The 22,014-nt window shown below is 43.8% G+C and overlaps 2 protein-coding genes across 11 annotated transcripts in view; one reads left to right on the plus strand and one right to left on the minus strand.

Annotated features, from left to right (window-relative positions):
• Cdc20b (cell division cycle 20B) overlaps positions 1-22,014 on the plus strand; it is an 86,045-nt gene that overhangs the window by 44,769 nt on the left and 19,262 nt on the right. For 2 of the 10 annotated variants that reach the window (XM_030247263.1, XM_011244659.2), the window contains 6 exons: positions 140-234; positions 1,295-1,520; positions 3,496-3,672; positions 4,187-4,304; positions 4,405-4,444; positions 5,934-6,017. In XM_030247263.1, coding sequence (XP_030103123.1) covers positions 140-234; positions 1,295-1,520; positions 3,496-3,672; positions 4,187-4,304; positions 4,405-4,444; positions 5,934-6,000 — 723 coding nt within the window. In that variant the 3' untranslated portion in view covers positions 6,001-6,017. Of the gene's footprint in view, positions 1-139; positions 235-1,294; positions 1,521-3,495; positions 3,673-4,186; positions 4,305-4,404; positions 4,445-5,929; positions 6,018-6,458; positions 6,821-11,291; positions 13,340-22,014 lie in introns of those variants that run through there. The other 8 variants (XM_011244662.2, XM_011244660.2, XM_011244661.2 and 5 more) reach the window with 8 other exon arrangements.
• Gzma (granzyme A) lies at positions 14,081-21,238 on the minus strand. The gene is made up of 5 exons (NM_010370.3): positions 21,139-21,238; positions 18,498-18,642; positions 16,460-16,598; positions 16,008-16,277; positions 14,081-14,307 (listed from the first exon to the last, which is right to left on the minus strand). The coding sequence occupies exons 1-5, from the start codon at positions 21,206-21,208 to the stop codon at positions 14,149-14,151; spliced, it is 783 nt and encodes a 260-aa protein (NP_034500.1). The 5' UTR covers positions 21,209-21,238; the 3' UTR covers positions 14,081-14,148.

The following is a 22,014-nucleotide window of genomic DNA, read 5'->3' on the forward strand; positions in this document are numbered from 1 at the left end:
TTCATAGTACTGAGTTTTCTTAGTTTACAACAGACTGCCTGTATCTAATTATTTGCTCTGAGGCCTTTGAGAACATGGCGAGCTGAGGAGAAGATAGTGTCATGGACTCTCTTGATTGTTGTTGTTGTTGTTCTTCCAGTTATGGGATGCAATCACTAAGAAGCAGCTGAGAAACCTGCATGGTCACTTGTCAGTCGTTGGAGCCCTGAGCTGGAACCACTGCACCCTCAGCAGGTAAACAGGTCGGATTTGAACTGATGGTGTCTGTCTCACCAGTGAGTTACAGGAGCTCACTGACCATAACCATAACCATAACCATAACCATAACCATAACCATAACACTTAAAGACAAAACCAAATCAAGAGTGAAACAAAACAGCTCATTAGGCTTTGCATCTCTTACCCCTTCTGCCCCAGAAGGTGTTCAGGTCCTCTGATACGTGTCCCGAGGTAAGCTGGTGATTGTCGAATTTTGTCTTTTTTCATGATGATAGCTGTCTTTTCCTCTTCCTTCTTCTGTCCTCTTCCTCCTCCTTCTAGGTCTTTTCTTTTCTTCTCTTTTCTTCTCTTCTCTTTTCTTTTCTTTTCTTTTCTTTTCTTTTCCTTTCCTTTCCTTTCTTTTTCTTTTTCCCTCCCTCCCTCCCTCCCTCCCTCCCTCCCTCCCTCCCTCCCTCCCTCCCTCCCTCCTTCTCTCTCTCTCTCTCTCTCTCTCTCTCTCTCTCTCTCTCTCTCTCTTTCTTTCTTTCTTTCTTTCTTTCTTTCAGGGTTTCTCTGTGAGGCCCTGGCTGTCCTGGAATTCACCCTGTAGAACAGGCTGGGCTCGAACTCAGAGATCCTCCTGCCTCTGCCTCCTGAGTGCTGAGATCATAGGCCCACCACTGTTGGGCACAATTTTCACCTTCCTTTATACTTAGACTGTCAGCATAATATTCAAGCTGTCAGAAGCATCTATTTTGACTCCAAATTTGAAATGATGGCAAACAAGTCTACTTCACCTTTTTCCCTTTTGTGTAGCCCTGACTGGCCTTGAACTTAGAGACCAGCTTGCCCCTGTCTCCTGAGTGCTGGGATTAGCTGTATGGGCCACCAAGCCTGGGTAAACCTAGTTTACTTGTGAGAATAATCAGAAGGGATAATAATCCCACCCTTCTAACCCACGGACAGGATTTCCATCTGTGTTTGGAAATGTCCTAATGGATCTTTCTATATTTTATTTTGAACTATGCTTTCCCCTCATGGTTATGAGGTAGTGAGTTTTCCCTTTCTATCACGTGCCTCTTCCTCTCTAACTCAGTGGGTCCAGATTGGGGCGTGTCCACCACCATGATGTTCGGGTGGCCCAGCATCGTGTTGGAACACTTTACCACAAGGAGGCTGTGTGTTCTCTAAAATGGTCACCCGACGGCAGGCTTCTTTCCAGTGGGTGTAATGATGGATTACTGACAATATGGCCCCACGATCCTGGCGCTGGTGTGCAGGGCCTGCCACTGAAAGTCATACCCCAGTCCACGGCGGTTAAGGTAAGGAATCTAATGTCTATCTCAGATAAAAGAGAAAATCAGCCGGGCCTGTTGCTACAGGGAGATTGGAAGTTTGTGTCCTGCTTCCATTACAGAGTAGATTCAAGGCCAACAGGGGCAATTTAGTGAGACCCTCTCTCAAAATAAAAGTAAAGTGAGAGCTAGCTGGGATTGTTTCATTGTGGCACATCTGTCTGGTGTACTCAGTGCTCCAGGATCAATTCTCTGGACACACACACACACACACACACACACACACGCACCAACAAAACAAACAACAACAATAAAACACAAAGTGAGGAAGACTGCATTCCCTCACTATGGAGATAACAGGCAAAACATGGGGTTTAGAGCACTTGTTGCTCTTCCGAAGGACCTGGGTTCAGGTTCCAGAAACCACAAGGTGTCTCTCAATTGTCTGTAAGTCTCCTTCCCTGGGATCTAGTACTTTTTCTAACCTCCACAGGCACCCGACACATATACACATACATGCAGGTACAACATTCATGCACATAAAATAAAATAAAATAAAATAATCTTACAAAATGAGAAAATGATGCAATTGTGTAAGAAAAGCTGTAAGTGTGGGTATTTAAAAGGAAGCCTAATTATAAGAACAACATTAGAGGAACACAGCATCAGGGCAGCTCATTCGGGCCAATGAGAAACACAAGGTAAGCCGCATATGAGTTTATCACATACAATTATTTCACAATTACATTTCACTAGCTATTAAGTTAATATGTTAAATTTCAAACACTCAGGAATACAGTAGTATGCTTTTTTTTGGTGCTGGTGCTATAAAAATTTATAATTAAAAAAATGTTATGTCTACAATTTTGAAATTTGAAATTTATCTAAAGATATTTGTCAAAACAAAAGATGCATTGTTTGTGTGTGTATGTGTGATAGCAAAATGCTAAATGAAACATAAAGCAAACAAAACAATTCACTTCTCTTTAAAAATGTCAATTAACCCTATAGAAACCAACCAACCAAACAAACAAAAGATGGGTCCAGAATTAGGACAGCAGAGCCCGATGGAATGTAAGGGGATTAGGAACAATGCTAACTCAGGGGCCTGCAGAGATGGCTGAGCAGTAAGAGAGCTTACTGCTCTTGCAGAGGAGCCACAACATAGCTCACAAGTCCTGTGACTCCAGTCCCAGGAGATCCAACCTTCTTCCAGCCTCCTCAGGTTTGTGCACACATGTGTGCACAAGCACACATACCCATGTACACATAAATAAAAGTTAAAAACATTAAAAAATGAGAATGATGTAATGTGTGTTAAAGCACAGAGAGGTTTTATACAATAATCAATAGAACAAACCAGTGTACACGCAACATTTGCTACTCTGTAAGATACTTTTACACACAGAAAATAGTATGCAAAAGTGAGATTAGGAACTGGGATGACGGACAAGATTCGCAGAGGAATGTTACTGAAATCGTTATGGAAGTTCTCTTCAGAAGTTACTCGTCAGCTCGGTTACCAGCACAGCTAAGACAGGCTCCTTCTGACTTCAGTTGACTGGAGTTCTTTGTAAATAAGTTGATCATCTGAAGTCTATTGGGATTTGAGATGCCTGAGATTTGATTGACCTGTAGCCATGTGCAGCTCTCTTTTTCCTGCCGAGGCCTGGAAGTCAAGGACTACAGTGGATAAGCAGAGGCTGCACTTCAGCACAGACCTCAGAAGAGCCAGGAGCTTGTCCTGCCGAGGTGTTCTGCCCATGGGTGTGCAGCATACAGCTTTTCAGTTGTGCTGTTTTGTATTTTTTTTTCTATGCTAAAAATACTGACAATTGTTAGCGTACTGTAGGGAATATTCTATTAGGCACCTCCCCTATCAGCAGTGGTTTCTCTTCCCTGGGGAATGCTTTCTGGAGGGTGGTACACTGACCCTCACCCTAAGAGAGTGCTGCAGCCGTGAACCTCTAGGCTTTGGCTACCTGTGCGCATCTTTCTCCAGCTTGCTTTCTCCAGGACTCCCCTGCCTGTGTTATTACTTGGAACTTTACAGGCCATGGAGTGGTGTCCCTGGCAATCTGAGGTCCTTGCCGTGGGAGGAGGCGTGAAGGACGGATGCCTGCATGTTTTGGATATAAATACTGGGAAGAACATCCAGACTCCAAGCACACAGTCACAGGTAAGCACCTGGCTTCGTCTTCATCCCACCCTTCCTTACTTTCTGAGTCCAACAGGAACTCCGATTCTTAAGAATTTGTTTTTTCTACAATCTCTTAATGAGTGAGTCCAAAGTCAATCCCATTTGTATTTCTCTCCCTCCCTCCCTCCCTCCCTCCCTCCCTCCCTCCCTCCCTCCCTTCCTCTCTCCCTCCCTCCTTCTCTCCCTATCTCCCTCCATCTCTTCCTTCTCAGCTTTCTCCCCACAGTTTGACTCTGAAACTTGTATGTAATCTGGCTATCCCTGGCCAGCGCTCACAACTCATTTAAATTTCCTGGATCACTGCACTGGGGCCTTGGTCTTTGGAAGCCTTGGGATGAATCCCCTTAGGGTGGATATAATTTCTGTAAATACCCAATCCTCACTGAGGCTGGAGGATGGGCGACAGAGCAGAATGTAGTTTAGAGTCAGTTTAGGCACATTCGCCATGCATCAGAAGTTGCTAGCATTTGGTGTTTTGTGGTCCTCACTATAGATTTGTTCCCTCATCTGGCTACCTAAGACAAAGGAGATTGCGACCGGCCAAGGTGCACCCAAGAATGATGTGGCACTGTGGACCTGCCCCACGCTGTTCAGGTCCGGTGGGTTCTTCGGTGAGTGAATGCTACATACCTACCCGTGGCAAAGTTTGCTGCCACCAAGTGGGAAAGCTCTGGTCAAAGACTGATTCTTTGGTTTTTTTAACATCAACAGAAAAACAAATCCTCACACACCCCCATCTCAGAACACAGAGGTAAATGTTTCTAAACTTGATCGTTCTTGTCTAACTCTTAAAAGTGTCCAGGTTCCTCTTCCTTGGATATGTGTGTGCTTTAGGCAGCAGCAATCTTTGGCAGTTTTTCCAGATTTAGCATCATGGATTATTTTGAAGAGAATCTAGCAGTGTGAAGGAGAGCCGGAATATTAGACAGTGCTATGAAACCACCAAGAAGCAGGAGGCATCCTCTGTTAAAAAAAAAAAAAAATATATATATATATATATATATATAGTTAGTTAGTTAGTTAGTTAGTTAGGGCTAATACCAAACCTTTCTTTGGAGAGCTGAGAATTCTGTTTGTCAACCCACACCCCTTCCCCATCAGATAGACTTCCTGGCTCTGCTGAGGATCCAGCTCTAGTTGGCTTCATGTCACACTACTTCTCCCTCTGTCTGTCGGTCCCTCTGTCCCTCTGTCCCTCTGTCCCTCTATCCTCCCTCCCTCCCTCCCTCCCTCCCTTCTTTCTTTCCTTCCTTCCTTCTGTAGTTGTTGCTGGGAATCAGACCCTGGTGTCCTGTCATGGAGCCATGCCCTAAGAAGCCAGACTGCTATTCTCTCTCAATTTAGTTCTACAAACTCTTATTGGGATCTTTCTTGACACAAAGATTCATGGCGAGGAAGGAGAACCCACTTCTGTCCTCAGAACCTTCTGGAATGATAAAGGAGTTGTTGTATCTCCTTCTACCCCGCCCTGGCGATAAGATGAAAATGCTGGCTGAGGAGGCTGCAGAGGGAGCTTATCAACAGCTTGTGCTTCTGATAGAGTTCCTGTTTCCCGCTCTCCACTTGGCCCTGCCTGCCGATTGATCCCAGGAACTTATGTGCTCACCCTTTATTTTTGTGCATCTTTTATTTATCTTATGTTTATGGGAATGTAGAGAATACATAGGTGACATTGTTTCCCTTGAAACCTATGCTTTTGTGTGAGGAGACATACGGAAATCTAGTATATATAAAACTAGTATGTATAAAGCTAGGTCGCGCTAATACCATGACTTTTTTGGGGGGAGGGTTTCTCTCACACAGTTTCCTGTCATACAGACTTGCTGTCTGTGGCGTAGCTCCAGACAGCCCCAGGACACCTCTCTGTTCCTCAGTGGTCTCACTCTTTCTGATCTGTAGGAACTAGGGAACCAATATGTTCCTGTTCATTTTCTCCACACTGTCCTGTCTCTGTTATGGGCAAACACTCTACCATGAAGCCACATCTTCAGCCACTCAGACAACCCTTTTAAAAAATATTTATTGAGTTTATTCTTTAACAGTTTCATACATGTATACATATGCAAAGTGTACTGGATTGTGGTAGCCCTGACCATCTCTAAATCCCTTCTTACTGCTATTATCCCTGCTTCCCTCCATTTCCTTCTCACATCCATGGTGTGTGTATGTGTGTGTGTGTGTGTGTGTGTGTAAAGATCTATTTATTTATTTATTTATTTATTTATTTATTTTCAAGGCAGTGTTTCTCTGTGTACCTATGGCTGTCCCGAGACTCACGGAATTCTGCCTCTTAAGTGCTGGAATTAAAGGTGTTCTCCCTACCACCTCGGATGATTTATTTATCTATTTTTATTTTATGTGCAAGAGTGTTTTGCCTGCCTGTATGTATACGCATCATGCACATGCCCTCTGGAGATCAGAAGAGCATGTCAGATCCCCTGGAACTGGATGGTTGTGAGCTGCCCTGTGGGTGCTGGAGACTAAACTCTGTAAGAGCAGCCAGTGCTCTTAACCAGGGGGCCACTGCTCCAGCCCCACATTCATGCCTTTTTGTTTTAAGACTCACTGTGTTTAACCAGGATTGTTTACATGAAGTTGGGTTTGGAAGTACTCCTTGGACACTGGTAAGCCTCTTGGTGGGTGCACAGTTGAAGACAATGACTGCCCCAGAATCCACTGATAGCCAGTAGTTCAGCAGAGAAGGGTGGGCTTCATAAGCATCTGCCTCATCTGTGACTGACTATTGATGGTTCTGTCTTGCACAGGCTTGTTGCAAGCTCTCGTGGCTGCTACGGGGTCTGGACTATTTTGGGTGAACTGTGCTCACATGTCAGCATTTCACAGCCCTTCTGCCTTCTGGCTCTTATGATCTCTGCATTTGTAATTTTTTTAAATGCCTTACAAAGTTGTAAATCTTCATTAAACCTTCTCAACCAACCAACCAGCCAACCCAACCAATCAACCAACCAACCAGCCAACCCAACCAACCAACCCAACCAACCAACCAACCAACCAACCAACCCAACCGACCACCACCAAAACCCAAAAACATGAAATAGCATAGTAGAATTGAATACCCTATAGAGATGAGACAGATGGAAAAATAAATGTGATTTTGTGAAACTTTTATTGTAGACATACTCTTTTCTATATAACCTACTATAAATTATGTGTAAATGGCTAGGTATAATGTTGCTATATAACACTAATTTTGATAGTATGTCAAAACATTTGAAAGAAAGGCTGTTCTAGATGAGAGCCACACCTTTACCAAGGCTTACCCTATGAATCATACTGTTAATTCCTTGGGGAGAAACATTAGTTTAAAAGGTCCTACCCCTAACAACAGAAGACAGACAACTTATTCTTGTTCCCATCCACAATGGAATGGTAATTTTTAAGCTTTAAATCACCAACCAAAGAGCACACATGGAAGGACCCATGGCCCCCTCTGCATACGTAGCAGAGGATGGCTTTGTTGGGCATCAGTGGGAGGAGGGGCCCTTGGTCCTATGAAGGCTCGATGCCTCAGTGTAGGGGAATGCCAAGGCAGGGAGCTGGGAATGGGTGGGTGGGTGGGTGGGGGGAACATCCTTATAGGAGCAGGGGGAAGGGGGATGGGATAGTGGGATTCTGGTGGGAGGGGGACCAGGAAAGGGCATAACACTTGAAATGTAACTAAAGAAAATATCCAATAAAAAAAATAAAATGAGAGAAAATAGAATGTATAAACATTTTACCAATTCAGACACAAGAACAAAAAACAAATCAAATAAACAAACAAACAACAGGAGTAGGAGGGACCGTTGAGGAAGCAGGGCTGGGAGGTTTTAAGAGCCAGAGGTCAGAAACTGTCACACAGGGTCCCTGTGCATGGGCTCACAGCAGCTGTGGCTGCCTGAATTGAATCTGCACAGGCTCAAGGCGGTGGAGACACAGTTGACAGGCTTGGCTTCTGGGGGCGGGAGAGTCTCTGGGTTTGGTTTTTGTAAGGGCGTGGTGACCGAGGTGTGGTGACCAAGGTGTGGTTGATGGCCCCACTCTCATGAGTATAGGGGCAACACAAACTGGACTTAGTGAGATATTAAAAAAAAATGACAGGAATTTGAGAGTGAATGGGAAGGTGAGATCGGATCTGAGAGGAGTGGGGGTGACTGTAATCAAATTACACTGTAGAAAATTCTCAAAAATTAATTTATTATATGAAAAAGACAACCTGGTGTAGGTGACTTTCTTGCTCGCAGGTGAGACCTGCCTTTGACGTGGCGTCTTTGATCCATGGCAAAGGAGCAATATGTAGTGTCATTGATGGTACATACTCATGCAGAAAACAGAACTTGTGGCTCGCCCAACAACACAAGCTCCCCTCAAAAGAGTGTCTTTGTCTGGGGTAAATGTGTCATTTCCCACTTCCTCGTGAGTTAAGACTGTCACTGACGTGTTTGGGAGGGACTTCGAGAGCATGCTGCTCCCCACTCCTGTGTCATTTCTCTAAAAGTTTCTCATCAGTTTAAGTCAAGCTAGGGTTCAACCCCCACTTTGGGAAATATTTGGGATTTACCCTCTTTGCTATTTCATTTTATTCTTTTCTTTTAACGCATATAAGGCATTTTTAATCGCTCATTTTATCTATTGAATATAATAAAGACTTTATCCTTAGGGTGGATTGAAAAGCATCACTTTAAGTTAGCAGTGCTCATTTAAAGACTCTTGTGCCTGCAACTTTGTGAAGGGGAATCAGTGGGAATGTTTAACTTTTTTGGCAAGAGAGATCCCTATGTGACAATTTTCTGTGTGAATCTAACACTGCAACTGTTTAATATTCCTTTTTATAGACAGCTTTCTCTCCAGGACATGAAGAAAGATAGTAGCAAAAATACCTGGAGAAGTGTGAGAGAATAAAAGGCTATGCACTATAAAAGGGCTTTATTTTTAGTTATGCTCGTGTGTCTGTGGATATGTGTACCTGCAGGTGAAGGTGCCCTGGGGGCCTAGACCGGCTGGCTCTCCTGGGGCTGCAGCTAGGGGTGGTAAGCTACTACATGGGGTGCTGAGCCATCTCTCTAGCCCCAAGAGACAGACTGTTTTATGCTTCTTCCTTGTGGCTTTATTGTAGAGTGAGCTTTTAAAATTAATTGTTAAAGTTAAATATGTGAATTGATTATGCACACAGATTTCTTTTCTCTTTCTTTTCCTTCCTTCTGTCTTTCTTCTCCTCTTCTTTCTTCCCTCCCTACTCCACCCTCTCCTCCCTTCCTCTGTTCCTTTCTTCTTTCATGCTGTACTTGGGATCAAACCAGTGATTGGCATATGCTGGGCAAGTATGCTATTTTCCCCAGCTAAAAAATTCCTAGTTCTAAAGTTACTTAACTTTCCATTTGTACAAAAAGATAAGTCTTGTACATACTGTAGGGTATTCTAAAATAAACAGAAATCTATCAGTAAAATTAGACTTTTAAAATGAGAAGAAATAGGCTAGAATAATTGAAAAGCTTTGGTGCAAGGTTCTATAGCCTATTGTTTATTTTTTGAAGACTTGTTTTAAACTTTGTGTATATATGGGTGAGTATAGTCATATGTGAGTGTAGGTGCCTTCAGAGTCCAGAAGAAGGCGTTAGAGCCCCGGGAACTGGAATTATAGGCAGTTGTGAGCTGGCTGACATGGGAGCCAAGAATCAAATTCAGATCCTCTACAAGAATAATAGGTGCTCTTGACTGATGAGCCATCTCTCCAGTTCTGGTTCTATGTCTTTGTAAAACATATACATATACATGCATATATAAAACATATATTAAAGCATTCACATATAAAACATACACACACATATAGATTATATATTTTATGTTCTATATATAAACTATACATTTTATATATAAAGTTATATATACATTTTCTGTGGAGTTTGGCCTAATATTAAAACATTGACCTGGCCCTAGTTCTGGCTCTGCTGTTCATGAGTGGTGTGCCCTTGTGTGAGATGTTTGTTATTCCTGCATCATTTTATTCATTTATAAATTATGGAGCTATGTCACATCTGTAAGCTTAACTTATGTACCCACACTCACAGGGCCAGTCCCATGCCTGGTTTGCACTGGTGCATGTGTTGTGTGTGTGCACAAAGGAGTGGTTGTGGTCACAACGACTCCCCCAAGAGTCTAGGTTACGTCTACCTTGGGTCTGAACAGTGCCACACACTCCTTCGAGCTGAAGTACTCGTACTAGGGAGGCTGTCTCAGAGTCCCTCTCTCAGCTAGCTGACTTGTAAGAAATCCTGTGTTAGGAAGAGATGGCACCCTCTTCCCATTGGGACTCCATTGTGTCATCAAATGCCTTCCCCATCAAGCCTTCTCTGGTCTTGTACTCTTTAATGTTCTCCGAGATCTAGTCTCTTCTCATGGAATTATTTTTGTCCATTTTGGCTCAGGATTTTGATTATCAGGGCCACTGATAATCGGTTAGTGGATACCTTAGCATGCTGAAGTCAGAAGGACTGCAGGAGAGGTTGAGAAATGTTTTCTACGATAGCCTTGTTTTCAAAACACCTCCAATGCATACAGAAGCCCTAAAAGAAAATGAGATCTGAAAGAAAGAACTGACTTTAATTTTAATTCAGAGTCCCCAAATTAGTGCAACCATTAAATGCTGCTTTCATTTAAAAATATGTAGTAACCTCGTATAAAGCAATTATAACTAAGAATGTTCTTTGGGAATAATGAATAAAAGACCAGAAGGGAGGCCGAGCTTCAGAACACTGCAAGCAAGTCTTGAACTTGAGTGTTTGGACTCCTTTGCTCAAGCTGCATCAGTTTATGTGATTCTTGGAACCTGTCCCAAAGGGATGGCTTTTGTCTGAGCCCAGTGTTGGCTTTCTGAGACTGTAGAAGAAGATAGACCTAATGAGAGTGGGGAGTGAGTGGTGATATAGGCTAAAGTACACACTCCTCAAAGATACTGGTGCGAAATCTCTGTAGCCTGCGAACGCGACTGTCTACAAACAGACAAAACAATTTTCACTACATGGTGGGTTTCAGGTTCTTGGGAGGAGCAGTCCTAGGTTACATCGGTGGGCTTAAATCCAACATCAGGTGTCCTATGACTTGTGGGAAAATCAAAGACTAGACGCAGAGGCGTCTGTGTTCTCATGGAGGCAGGCAGGCAGGCGTGGTGTGAACACAAACGGAGGAACGGTGGCTGCAGTCAGGAACCAGAAGTGGCAAGGCTGAGACTCCCACCCACCCCTAGACTTTACACTTCAACCCCAGACTGTGGGAGAGTCAGTTTCTGGCGTATAACCACCCAACTTGTGGCCATTTGGTAGGACAGCCACAAGGCTCTGGTCAGGGTGGGGACGGGGGAGGGGGTGGGGTGGAAGTGGGCAGGGTAGGGGGGTGGGAGTATGGTTGGAGGGGGAGGTGGAGCAAGCACTGGAGAGGAATCTTAGCAAAGGCTCAGGTGCTGGGTAAAAGGCCTGAATGGTCTGCCAGGTGAACCTGGCTGGTGCAGGGAACACTCTGCCCTGGGAGGGATGTCGGTCCTATCTCAGATCACCCTAGTTCTCAGCAGCCACCCTTGTACCAAGATCTTCTTTCTCCCACAGGTCACAGAGACAGAGTGCTGCATTTGTCACTGAGTCCAGACCAGACACGCCTATTTTCTGCTGCGGCAGATGGGACAGCTTGTGTGTGGAAGTGCTGCTAGTCACCCAACCCAGCCAGTCCTAGGGAGAACAGTATCGCCGGCTGCCGGCTTTCCTTCTCCACTAGGTCATTGGGAATGGAAGATGTGATGGCTGACTCTTCCTTGCCTGATTCTTTTCAGGCTGGAGTCTCTATACTTCCTATCTCATAGCCCAGAGATCTCTAAACCCTTCCCTTTCCTCTTCTCCTCCTTCTTCCCTCCCTTCCCCTTTCTCATCCCCTTCTTTCCCTTCCCGACTTCCTCGCTCTTCCTCTTTCCCTCCTCTTCCCTCTCCCTCTCCAATCTCAGGCTGTTCTCAAAATTAGTACATAGCTGAGTAAGGCCCCAACTTCCAAACCTTTTGTCTTTACCTCCTGAGACTAGGTTTATAGGTGTAAGCCAACATATATGGCTCTTAAAAAAAACCACCCTCTCCTTTATTTCTCCCATAAAAACAAAACAAAAACCCTAATTGTTGTAGAGCAGGGTAGTGTATACACGAGAGAAATTAGGATTCTTCTGCCAAGTTCATGTTAATTTGCCAGTTTATTTCTTCCCATCTTCCCTTAGCTGAGTTTAGTAATTACTTCTTTAGAAAAATTTAGTGTCTAAAACTGCAAATCTATCTTTCTGCCTCTGTTTCTCTGTCTTCTCTCTCTGTCTCCGTCTCTCTGACACACACATACACACAAACATACACACACACACACACACACACACACACACACACACACACACACACACACAGAGGACAGTTTCAAGTGTCCCCCATCATCCCATTCCAGGTTTTCTGTTTTAACAGTATTATGACAGTGCTGTGATCAAAGTTCATTTCTACAATTATTCTTGGTGTGTGAGCAAATGGGCCTAATTTAAGAAAAAAAAATCAACATATTTCTGATATTAGTTTTAGTGGAAAGTTTGGGATATTATTTTTATAAAGAAATTAGTAAAAGTCTAGACAAAACACAAAATAGAAGCCTTGACTACAACTGTCTTAAATTTTGTGCTCCAAAACTTCAAGTCTATAAATCTTTAGTGGATAGCTGGGTACATTTTTGGTTCATGAAAAGATAGCTGTGAGTACTGTCCAATTTAAGGTACGAATGTTTCTGGTATCCTAAAAGGATCTCTTGTGCCTAGTGTCTGTTAATAGTCTCTATATCCTGACTTCTATCATGATGGACTAGTTTTTCCTCATGGCTACCTTCAGATATGTGGAATCACGCAATAAACATGCATGCAACAAACCCAGTGTTACATGAGACTGCAGTTCTTTTCATTGCTATGTATTTTGCTCTATAAATGTAGACTTTCTTTTAAATTAGAAGTGGATATTTAAGTTTGTAGTGGGAAGGTGGGTTTCTTTGGAAACCAAGTTATGTTCTGTGAATTTTTTTTGTTTAGGTCTCAGATGTGGGATGTGAGGCTGCTTCGTATTGTGCACAGCAGCCAACTGGGATTTGTCCTGTGTTCTAGGAGGGGCATGGTTTTGCCAGCTGAGAATAGTTTACGTTTGGAATTCTGGAAACTCTTTAGAGGGTATAAATATGAGGGGTCTGGGAGGGACTGTGGCCTCTGCTGTCCCTGCTGCTGCTGTCCCTGCTGTTGTCCCCACTGCTGCTGTCCTTACTGTGGTTGTCCCCCCTGCTGCTGGTTAGAGATATCCTAAGGATGAAGATTGACCTTGTCCCAAGTCCACGAAACTTGACACCCCCAATCAGCAAGAAGTAGTCTAAAGAAAGCTATACCTCCTTTTTCCTCTAACCCTCTTTCCCACCTACCTAGTGCTGGGCTGTTGGAAGAGATTGGAGTAGAGAAGGGTGGTAGATATAGGAACCCAAATAAAGTAGGCAAAAGGCCCTGCTACCTAAGTCATGTAGAGTTTTGAGTTTAAGTACTTAGTCTGGTATGTTCACTATTGGATATATCTTTGGTGGACAAACCATTCATTTCAGTTTGGCATATCCTGAGGAGTAGAGTTGCTAAGTTATAAAATACAAACAGCTTAATCTTCCATAGGCACTAGTAATTTTTTCCAAGAAATTTACTATGGCAAGTTTGTACTTTAACTAGCAATGCATGAAGGTTTGTGGCAACAATTTAAAAAATGGTATTCAGTATAGAGCAATTAATTTATTGTAATTAAAATTCCAAATCTATATGAAAGATTATGACATGTCTAAAATATCACTCCAGAATCCCTTTCTAATAAAAGCCTCATTTTGTAGCCCGGGAAGTCTGATCCTTGCATGGTATCCATCTTCCAGGGGTGGTAAGTTAAGGAATCCCACGCCCTGGGTTCCACCGATGTCAATGAACTCAGAACCTCTAGGTGTTCCTGGGCTGAGCTTCATCTTAGGTCAGAGGCCAGGAGGCAGTGCACAGCTGCCTAGGGAACCTACCCCTGAGCCAGGTCTGATTGATGTCCCCTCAGTTCTGGTATATGAGTGAGAGTGTGGTGGTGGGACAGTGCAGGGGGCGGGGTTTCATTCCTTTTCGCTCTTACCCCCTAGACTAGGCAGTTCAGAATGCTGAGCCCCCCACTCTGCTTCCTGTCAGACAGATCCAAGAGCCAAGCGCTTTATCCAGGGAGAAAGTCCCCTGTCCTCGGATGCTCAGAGGACACTGGTGGTCCTGGTTTTCTGATCTTCCTCTTACACTATCTTGGAGATCTGCCCAAGAACGTTACAGGAGGAGGACACGTGCAGCCATTCAAGTTGATTTTATTTGTGATCAGACACAGAAGTGACAGGGATGGAGTGAAAGACATACATTTACACAGAACCCTTCATAATCTTCTTTATCCAATTGAGGTGTTTATCTGAGAGGAAAGTATAGACACCAGGCCATCGGCGATCTCCACACTTCTCTCCACCAAAAGAGGTGATGCCTCGCAAAATACCATCACATAGCAGAGGGCTGCCAGAATCCCCCTGGAAAACAAGAGGGTGGAATAAGCTGGGGTCAGAATGGACGTGGAAGTTCTGTAGCATTTAATAGGCAGACCAGACCAGACTTCGCTGAAAATTACCACTTACAACATCTAGATGGTAAGTAATATTTTAATACTTACAGATTAGTGAAAACAGAAATGAAAGCAGTATTACTTATTTTATTCACTGATTTTAAGATTATCTTTTTCCAGAAAGCAGGCCCTCTTGGTCATTTTTTCACACGTTTATTAATAATCAAGGTGTGAAACAGGCAAAAGCAGCTGAAACACTTAGGTGAAGGAAAGCTGCTATGTTTTCCGGTTCCTCTCACATATATTTATTTTCTCAGAGAAAGAAAACTGAGGTTCTCCTTTCAGGGAAGGCTTCGCTTTCTATCTGTGTGGAGTGTTGAGTTAGGTGAGACCTGTGGCCATCCCTGGTAAGACACCTTTCCTCCCTCTTACAGCATCTGCAATGGGCAGAATCAGCAGCCAAGCCCTGGGCACTGAAAGACCTGGGAAGCACCTCTGAGCTTCAGTGTTTCTGGGGCTGGTGTGAGGCAAGAGTGCCCTGAGAGGCTGCTGTGGCCTCTGAATGGTGCATGTGATTGCCTGAGGGAAGGTCAGGCTCCTGGGTGCCCTAAGGGAAGGCAGGACATGGGAGGTGATGAGGAGGGGAGGGGAGGGGAAAATACAGAGGAAAGATGTGAAGCACAAATGCTATGCCTTCTTAGCAGTTGGCTAATCTTGGTCCTGAACACAAGGCCTAGTTCCTCTGACTCCTCTGACAACTCCCTGATAACTGCACATTGTCCTCACCTCAGGGTGACTCTGTGGAGTCTCTGGTTTCCCTTTCAGGGAGAATTGACTAAGAACTGAGGGTTTAAAACTGTTGCCAAGTATTCTTGCCTTTAATCAGGCCCTGTTCGTCCTGTTTTGGGGGACATGGGAGGGAGGGAGGCTTATCCATTCTTTGATTGGGGTCATCCCTGAGACTCTTTGCAAGGCTTAGTGCTAAGAAACTATGGGGTCCAGGCCCAGGATCCTGGGCAGATTTGGGAAAGACTGGCATTTCACACACAGCTACATCAAAGGCTTTTGGGGCTTGTGGGGAGGTAGGGAACCCTGAAGGCTTTCCAGGAACTCTTTAGAATTTTATGTCTCTCGTTTGTATCTCTATATAGTAATATAAGAAAAGTGAGGAACACCCCATATATATACCTATGTATATATTGATGTATATGTTTGTATATATGTATATATGTTTTAAAAACAAATATATGTTTTTTAAATATATAAAACAAAGTCAATGTAGAAGGCTGTCAGTGGCCTTACCAGTAAATTCTTTATTTTAGTGACTTTGAAGCTGAGTGTGTCACTTTCTTACGTAGAGCCTACCAAATGTCAAAAAGCATAGTAGAAGGCTAGGTGTGGTATTGTAAGCCTTTAGTCCCAGCACTTGGGAGGCAGAGATAGGTGGATCTCTGTAAGTTCCAGATCAGGCAGAGCTGTATAGTGGGACTCTCCCTGTCAAACAACCAATCAACCAACCAGCACAGCAACTAACCAAACACCAATCAACCAACCAGCACAGCAGAACCCATAGAAGCCAATGCTCTGACAAGGTCAAGCGTGATGTCACACCATGCACAGCCATGTGCCTTGCTTCAGTAGCTAACACACTCCATCTTTTTCACTTACATTGCAGGAGTCCTTTCCACCACGGAGGTCCCCTGCACAAATCATGTTTAGTCCAATTACAGGATGAAAATTATAGTGTTTTTCATCATTGCAGATTTTTCTGTCTATGACAGTGATGTTGACTTCTCTCAGAGTTTCAGAGGGAGCTGACTTATTGCCAAATCTCCCCCATCCTGCTACTCGGCATCTGGTTCCTGGTTTCACATCATCTCCCTTTTTAGGTAGGTGAAGGATAGCCACATTTCTGTTAACTGTTGCTTTTTTCTTTAGCTGTAGGAAGAAAAACATACCTAGTTAAGAATATGGGATTAGTATTAATGTTTGAACTTCTTACCCAGTCCTCTGGGGCTCTCTTATTTGTACCAGGGAAGGGACTAGGGATATACTCTCTCTTGTACGTGGTGAAACTTTAGAAGGTTCTGTGACTTAATAGGACAACCAGAGGTACATACCCGTACAAGTTGTAGATCCCCCTCACGTGTATATTCATCATAGCATGGATAGGGAAATGCTTTCTTAACAGTCAATATCTGTTGTTCTGGCTCCTTATTGATTGAGTGAGCCCCAAGAATGAACTTAGATCTCTTTCCCCTGTAATAGATGCAACACTAGTTACTAGTTAATCAGGGACTGGGCATAATATATATTGGACAGTTTCATTATGCCATTGGTATATATGCTCCTTTCTTAAGAAAATTGGTGTCTTGAGAGAATAAACCTGCTTTGAAGGATAAGGTGTTAGGACTCTGTTATCATGACTACCTTAGCTTTATGTAGCTTTAACAAAACACTGCATGCTGGGTGTGTAACAGAGAACAGATAGAGCTTTCTTGTGGCCCACAGCTTTGCAATTTGACAGTTCAGTGTCAGGTCAGTTTGACTTTCAATGGAGACTTGTGCCTGCTCTGTGTCAGGTCATGGAGGTGGGAGGGATGGGGACATGTGAAGAGGATCAGCTGAGTGACAGAGGGAGCAAGACAGAGACCAGAGACCAAGCTCAAGCTCAACTTATAGCAAGCTACTAACTGAGTGACTCTGAAGTCTTCATTCACCCTGTTACCAGAATGGAAGCCCAATGATGTAGCTCTTTTAAAAGTCCCACTGCCTCCCCTATGATTACCCTAGGGACCAAGCTTCCAGCAAATGAACTTTAGAGGGGACAAATGACATTTGAGCCATCACACCTGACTCATCTCCAACAGCTTATTCATGAGAAGAAAACGGAGGTCTTAATTTTAAAAACAGCAAATGAGAGAGGTTCATTTCCAAGGTGCAGACCTTGGATTTGTTTGCATCTTTCCCCTCTGTGATTAGCCATGGTAGAGAGTTAGGATGCAAACCCTGCGAAGGGAAGCTCTCAGGAGGAGATCCATGGGTAAGAACAAGAGGCAGCTGGGAGTGGTAAAGCAGTTCCTGGCAGAGCTCTATGTAAGACAACAAACCCCAATGGGAAAACTTCCAGAAACCGCTTAGCACAGGACCCTGTGTGCATGCTGTGCAGGGTGAGAGTATTTCCTGATGTGTTTATGCTAATGACTCTTGTCATTCACAACCTGTTACACACCAAACCATGCGATGTTCACATCCCCTTTTCTCCAGTATTCCAGCTGAGACTGGTCTCAAGACATCATAAATGTACTCTCCAGAGCATGATTTGATAACAATGTTTTATAAATTGCATGGCCCAATACCCATGAGCCATATCTGGCTATGAAAGACTTGGGTGAAGAAGTCAAAGAAGTGAATTTGTAATTGTAGTTGGCTTCAATTAGTTACAATTTTTGCTGCCTTTGTAGTGTTGTGGCAAGAGTAGAGGCACTGGGGACAGTGTCACCAAGACAACAGCCGAGAGAAGCAACTTGGCAGAGAAGGACCAGGAACCCTTCTCTACAGGGGATTTACACAGCAAATGGAACATGCTCAAGAGAAGTGGGAGAGGTGGAAGCTATGTAATGATGCATGGAGTGTCTGGGGTATAGCAGCTGCTGGCATTTTAGCCTTACCTCAGCTCACTAGCTCATTAGTGCTTGGGAGTGATTCCCCCCCCTCCATAACCAGACTGATTTTATTTCCACTTAATAAATCCATTTATTATCTTTTTTAAAATCTTAGATATGATGTCTCCTGGTCATATTCACTCCTGTTCTATCCCATTTCTTTCGAGTTTTACTCTACTACCTCCCTATACCAGCAAGCCTGTTTCTCTCTCTCTCTCTCTCGTGTGTGTGTGTGTGTGTGTGTGTGTGTGTGTGTGTGTGTGTGTCTTCCCCCCCATGGATAGACCTTATGGACATTATATCCTCATTGACTTGACTCCTTGTGACAAATCTGGGCTTAACTACATTTCAGATCAAGGCAGGTTGTCAAAGACTTCCCTTATATATGAAAAAATATGTAGTTTTTCCATGTGTTAGCGAGATATAGTCTTATTATCACTATCTCTTTTCAATAGACTATATATCCAAAATCATTTTAATCTCAAGAACTTACACGTTACAGTGGGCAGCAGTCAACACCCAGTTCTTTTCAATCAAAGCGCCAGCACAGATGGTATTTGAACTAAGTTTAAGTAGAGCCATATACGGTCTTGAGTGAGGAACAACCGTGTCTCCTCCAATGATTCTTTCACAGCCTCCTGTTCAACAGAAGAAGGCCAGCCTGGTCAGTGCCCATTGCTAATAGTCCCTCAAGAAAGCCACATTTCTGGAACAAGGCATGCTTTTTGAATTTGGAGAGAATTCGATATCACCTTATATTTATACCCAATGTAGTCCTGAAGTCTCACCCTAAGTCTTGACCCTTTTGGGCTCCTGCTCTCACATCCACAGGAGCCTGCCACTGGTGGCCTGGGAACCTTTCAGCTGGAGATCTGTCATAACTGTAGTCTCAGAGCTCAGGGTTTGCTAAGGGCAGAGAGCTGTGCGGTGGTCAGCACCAGCAGTGGTTGCTATAGAGGAGCTGCTGGTGATTATGCAAGCCCTGGTGTCCCTACTCCCCTCTGGATGAGTGTGAATTGAAGCAGGGCAAGGAGTGGGTTTTTAGAAGCCTGCTGCTTTCCCACTTTCACTCAGAGGCCGTTCAAAATCACAGTATACAAGTTGATGTTTGCACCTTTTACCTGTGACCCTTCAGGAAGACTGTGGTCACTGTGAGATTTCAGGTATCAAGAGCAGCACTCTCATCCACAAGTCAGGAGAATAACACAGGTTGCACCTCAGGTTCTCATTCAATCCCCAGACCTAACATGGTTTAGTTAAAACCCTTTCCAAATGAACTATAAGGAGCAGAGGAACTATGAGTAGATAATCAGCCTTAGCAGAACTTGCATGAAATGGGCCAGGCTAATAGATCTACTGTGAGAGAATGGGGAGACAGAGAGGCACAACGCAGGCATGGTTGATGGGAAATGACCTTGTGTCCTGTGACAGAGCTTCTGGATTTCAACTTCTATGCAAAATATTCCTGGATTCTCCTGAAACCCTTCTGCCCGTTTTGGCTGAGTGTTATGTTTGCTTGAGTAGAGATCAACACTTCTTATTCCATAACGAAGTCCAACTACTGGCCCAAAGTGTCAGTTGTAGACCTGGAACTTCTCATCAGGTTGAGGAGAGTGAGAGGCAGGAAGAGAGAAGGCAGGGTTCACTTTCCATAAGGGAATTGGGACGAAGGCAGAATTTTAGGCTTCAGAAATAGAATGGAACAGAATCAAAGGGAATTTATCCACATCCCTAGTTTTCCTGGGGTGACTCTCACAAAGCTGGACTGCAAAGGACTATCTGTGGACATCATGATGAATTCAAGGAGATTCTCTTCTGTAGGGCTCTGGCTCTGAGCACACATGCTGGCCTGAGCAGTAGGGCCAGGTTGCCACCAGCCAGTCTTAAAAAGGTCGTCATAAGGATTAGAGCAGGTGGAAAGCTTTAAAGACCAGCAATGCTCACCCCATTCAGAGTCATATTAGTAGAATTTGTGAGGCAGGAGCTGGGGTGTTCAGACATTGTTTCAAAAGCCTGCCAGACTGCTCTGACTAGTCCAGCATATGACGTACTGCGTTCTTGCTCCCTCCCTTCTGGGTCCACACAGCTGCTCTGAACACGGAAAACAAAGTGTAAAAGGAAAAGTTGTCCTTACTGTTTACTTTGAAGAAAATAAATAATTGGATTAAAAAAAAAACCTCAGAAAACCAAAATTCAATTATAAAGGAATAAAGAGGAAAGAAAATCTGCTCTAATCTCATAGCACTGCCATGCTGGTCATGTGTCCACTTTTGGTCTCAAACATCTTTCAACCTTGTTTTAAAATTCCCTTTCATTGTTAGTCACACGCTAAATCCTAGGACTTCTTTTAGATTCCTCTCTGCATCTCCTACTTCTAAAAGCTTATTTGTCCTGGGGTAAATCCTGGCGGTTTCCATATTTGCCTGCCATTTTTACCCCCCGCCAATCTTCCTACCAGGTTCTTCAAGGGACATGGAGAACCTCACAGAAGCTGTTGTTCTTCCCGGGTCAGGGCAAGAACAATGATGGCATTCCCACCAGTGCATGGTCCTTTCCCTCAGACAGGAATATTGGTTCCTATTCACTACATAGCAGGAACAGCTGAAGAGAAAATACTACAGCTCTCCCAAGCAGTCCGTGTGAGAGATCTTCCCCAGAGTCAGGAAGACTTGCCAGGAAAACACTAACCAAGAGAAATAGTGAGAAACTCCCCACAGTCCTCATTAGCTTCTGCTGTCCAGCTTGGTTAGGTGTGACCCTCTCCAAAGCTGTCTGCACAGTAGTCAAAGAAAGAAAGGCTGAGATGCCTCATTTACCACTATTACCTCTCTTGGAAGACAGGTTGATCTCCCAACTCAAGAGTATTTCATTCATTTCTTTGCTCATCTCAAGTTCCCTTTTAAGGCAATATTCAAGCTATAAATCGGCAGCAATCTCCATTGGTGGTTCTGCTAATTTTTGGAAAGAAACTATGAATACATATTTTTTCCTCTAAAACTACTGAAATTCAAAAATGAATGCTAAGTGTTCCCAGGCTTTGAGTATTCTCAGTTATACTTAAGACATCATGGTGAAAGCACCCCACAAATCTATTCTATGATGGTTTTGATGAAAATTACATGAGTCTGTCTTACCTTCAGGAATAAGCAGAAGAAAAAGGAGAGTAGCAAGAGATGGCCCCCGGGGACCAGAGGCGTTCCTCATCGTGGCTCTCCCACCCCAATCAGCAGGGATCTCTGTGTTTGTTTCTTTCTACTTATATATGAGAGTGCAAAGGATGTGGTTTTGTTCTTCTCTTTCAAATGTCCAGGTGTAGAGCTGGAAAATGAAACTAAAATAGGGAGAGTAGGCGTTGTCCCTCCTCACCTGCAGTAGTGCTGTTGTAGTTTGTGCTGCCCGGTGGAGATGGAGGTTTGTAGCCTCCTAGGGAAAGCTGAGAGGGAAGAGAATCGTGTTGCCATTAGAATGTAGTTCATAAGCAGGGACTAGAAATGACTCAGTTGGGGTGTTTTTATCAATGGCCATATTTTCTTCAGGGTCCCTTAGTAGGAGCTCTTTGAAAAGCCAGAAATCAGAGTTTTAGATGCTAAGGAGGTAGATCATCTGTTCAAGTACTTGCCACACAAACACAAGGACCTGAGTTCAAATCCCCAGAACCCACAAAACAATCTGGGTGCAATAGCGTGTGGCTGTGATCCCAGAACTGCAGAGATAGGAAGATCTAACTGCACTGGCAACCTCCAGGTTTAGTGAGAGACCCTGTCTCAAAAGATAGTGGGAACTGCTTGAGGAAGATGCCAGGGTCAATCTCTGGTCTCTTCGTGCATATGCATACACATGTATACACACACACACTCTCTCTCTCTCTCTCTCTCTCTCTCACACACACACACTTGGAATTAAAAAAAAAAGTCCTAAAATTGGTCCCAAAGCACATTTCTTTTTACCTATTTTCTTGGGTTATAAGAATAGATAAGACGAATACAAGCAGAGGTCTAGAGGGACATTTA

This window comes from Mus musculus, chromosome 13 (assembly GCF_000001635.26).
Source record: "Mus musculus strain C57BL/6J chromosome 13, GRCm38.p6 C57BL/6J".
Lineage (NCBI taxonomy): Eukaryota > Metazoa > Chordata > Mammalia > Rodentia > Muridae > Mus > Mus musculus.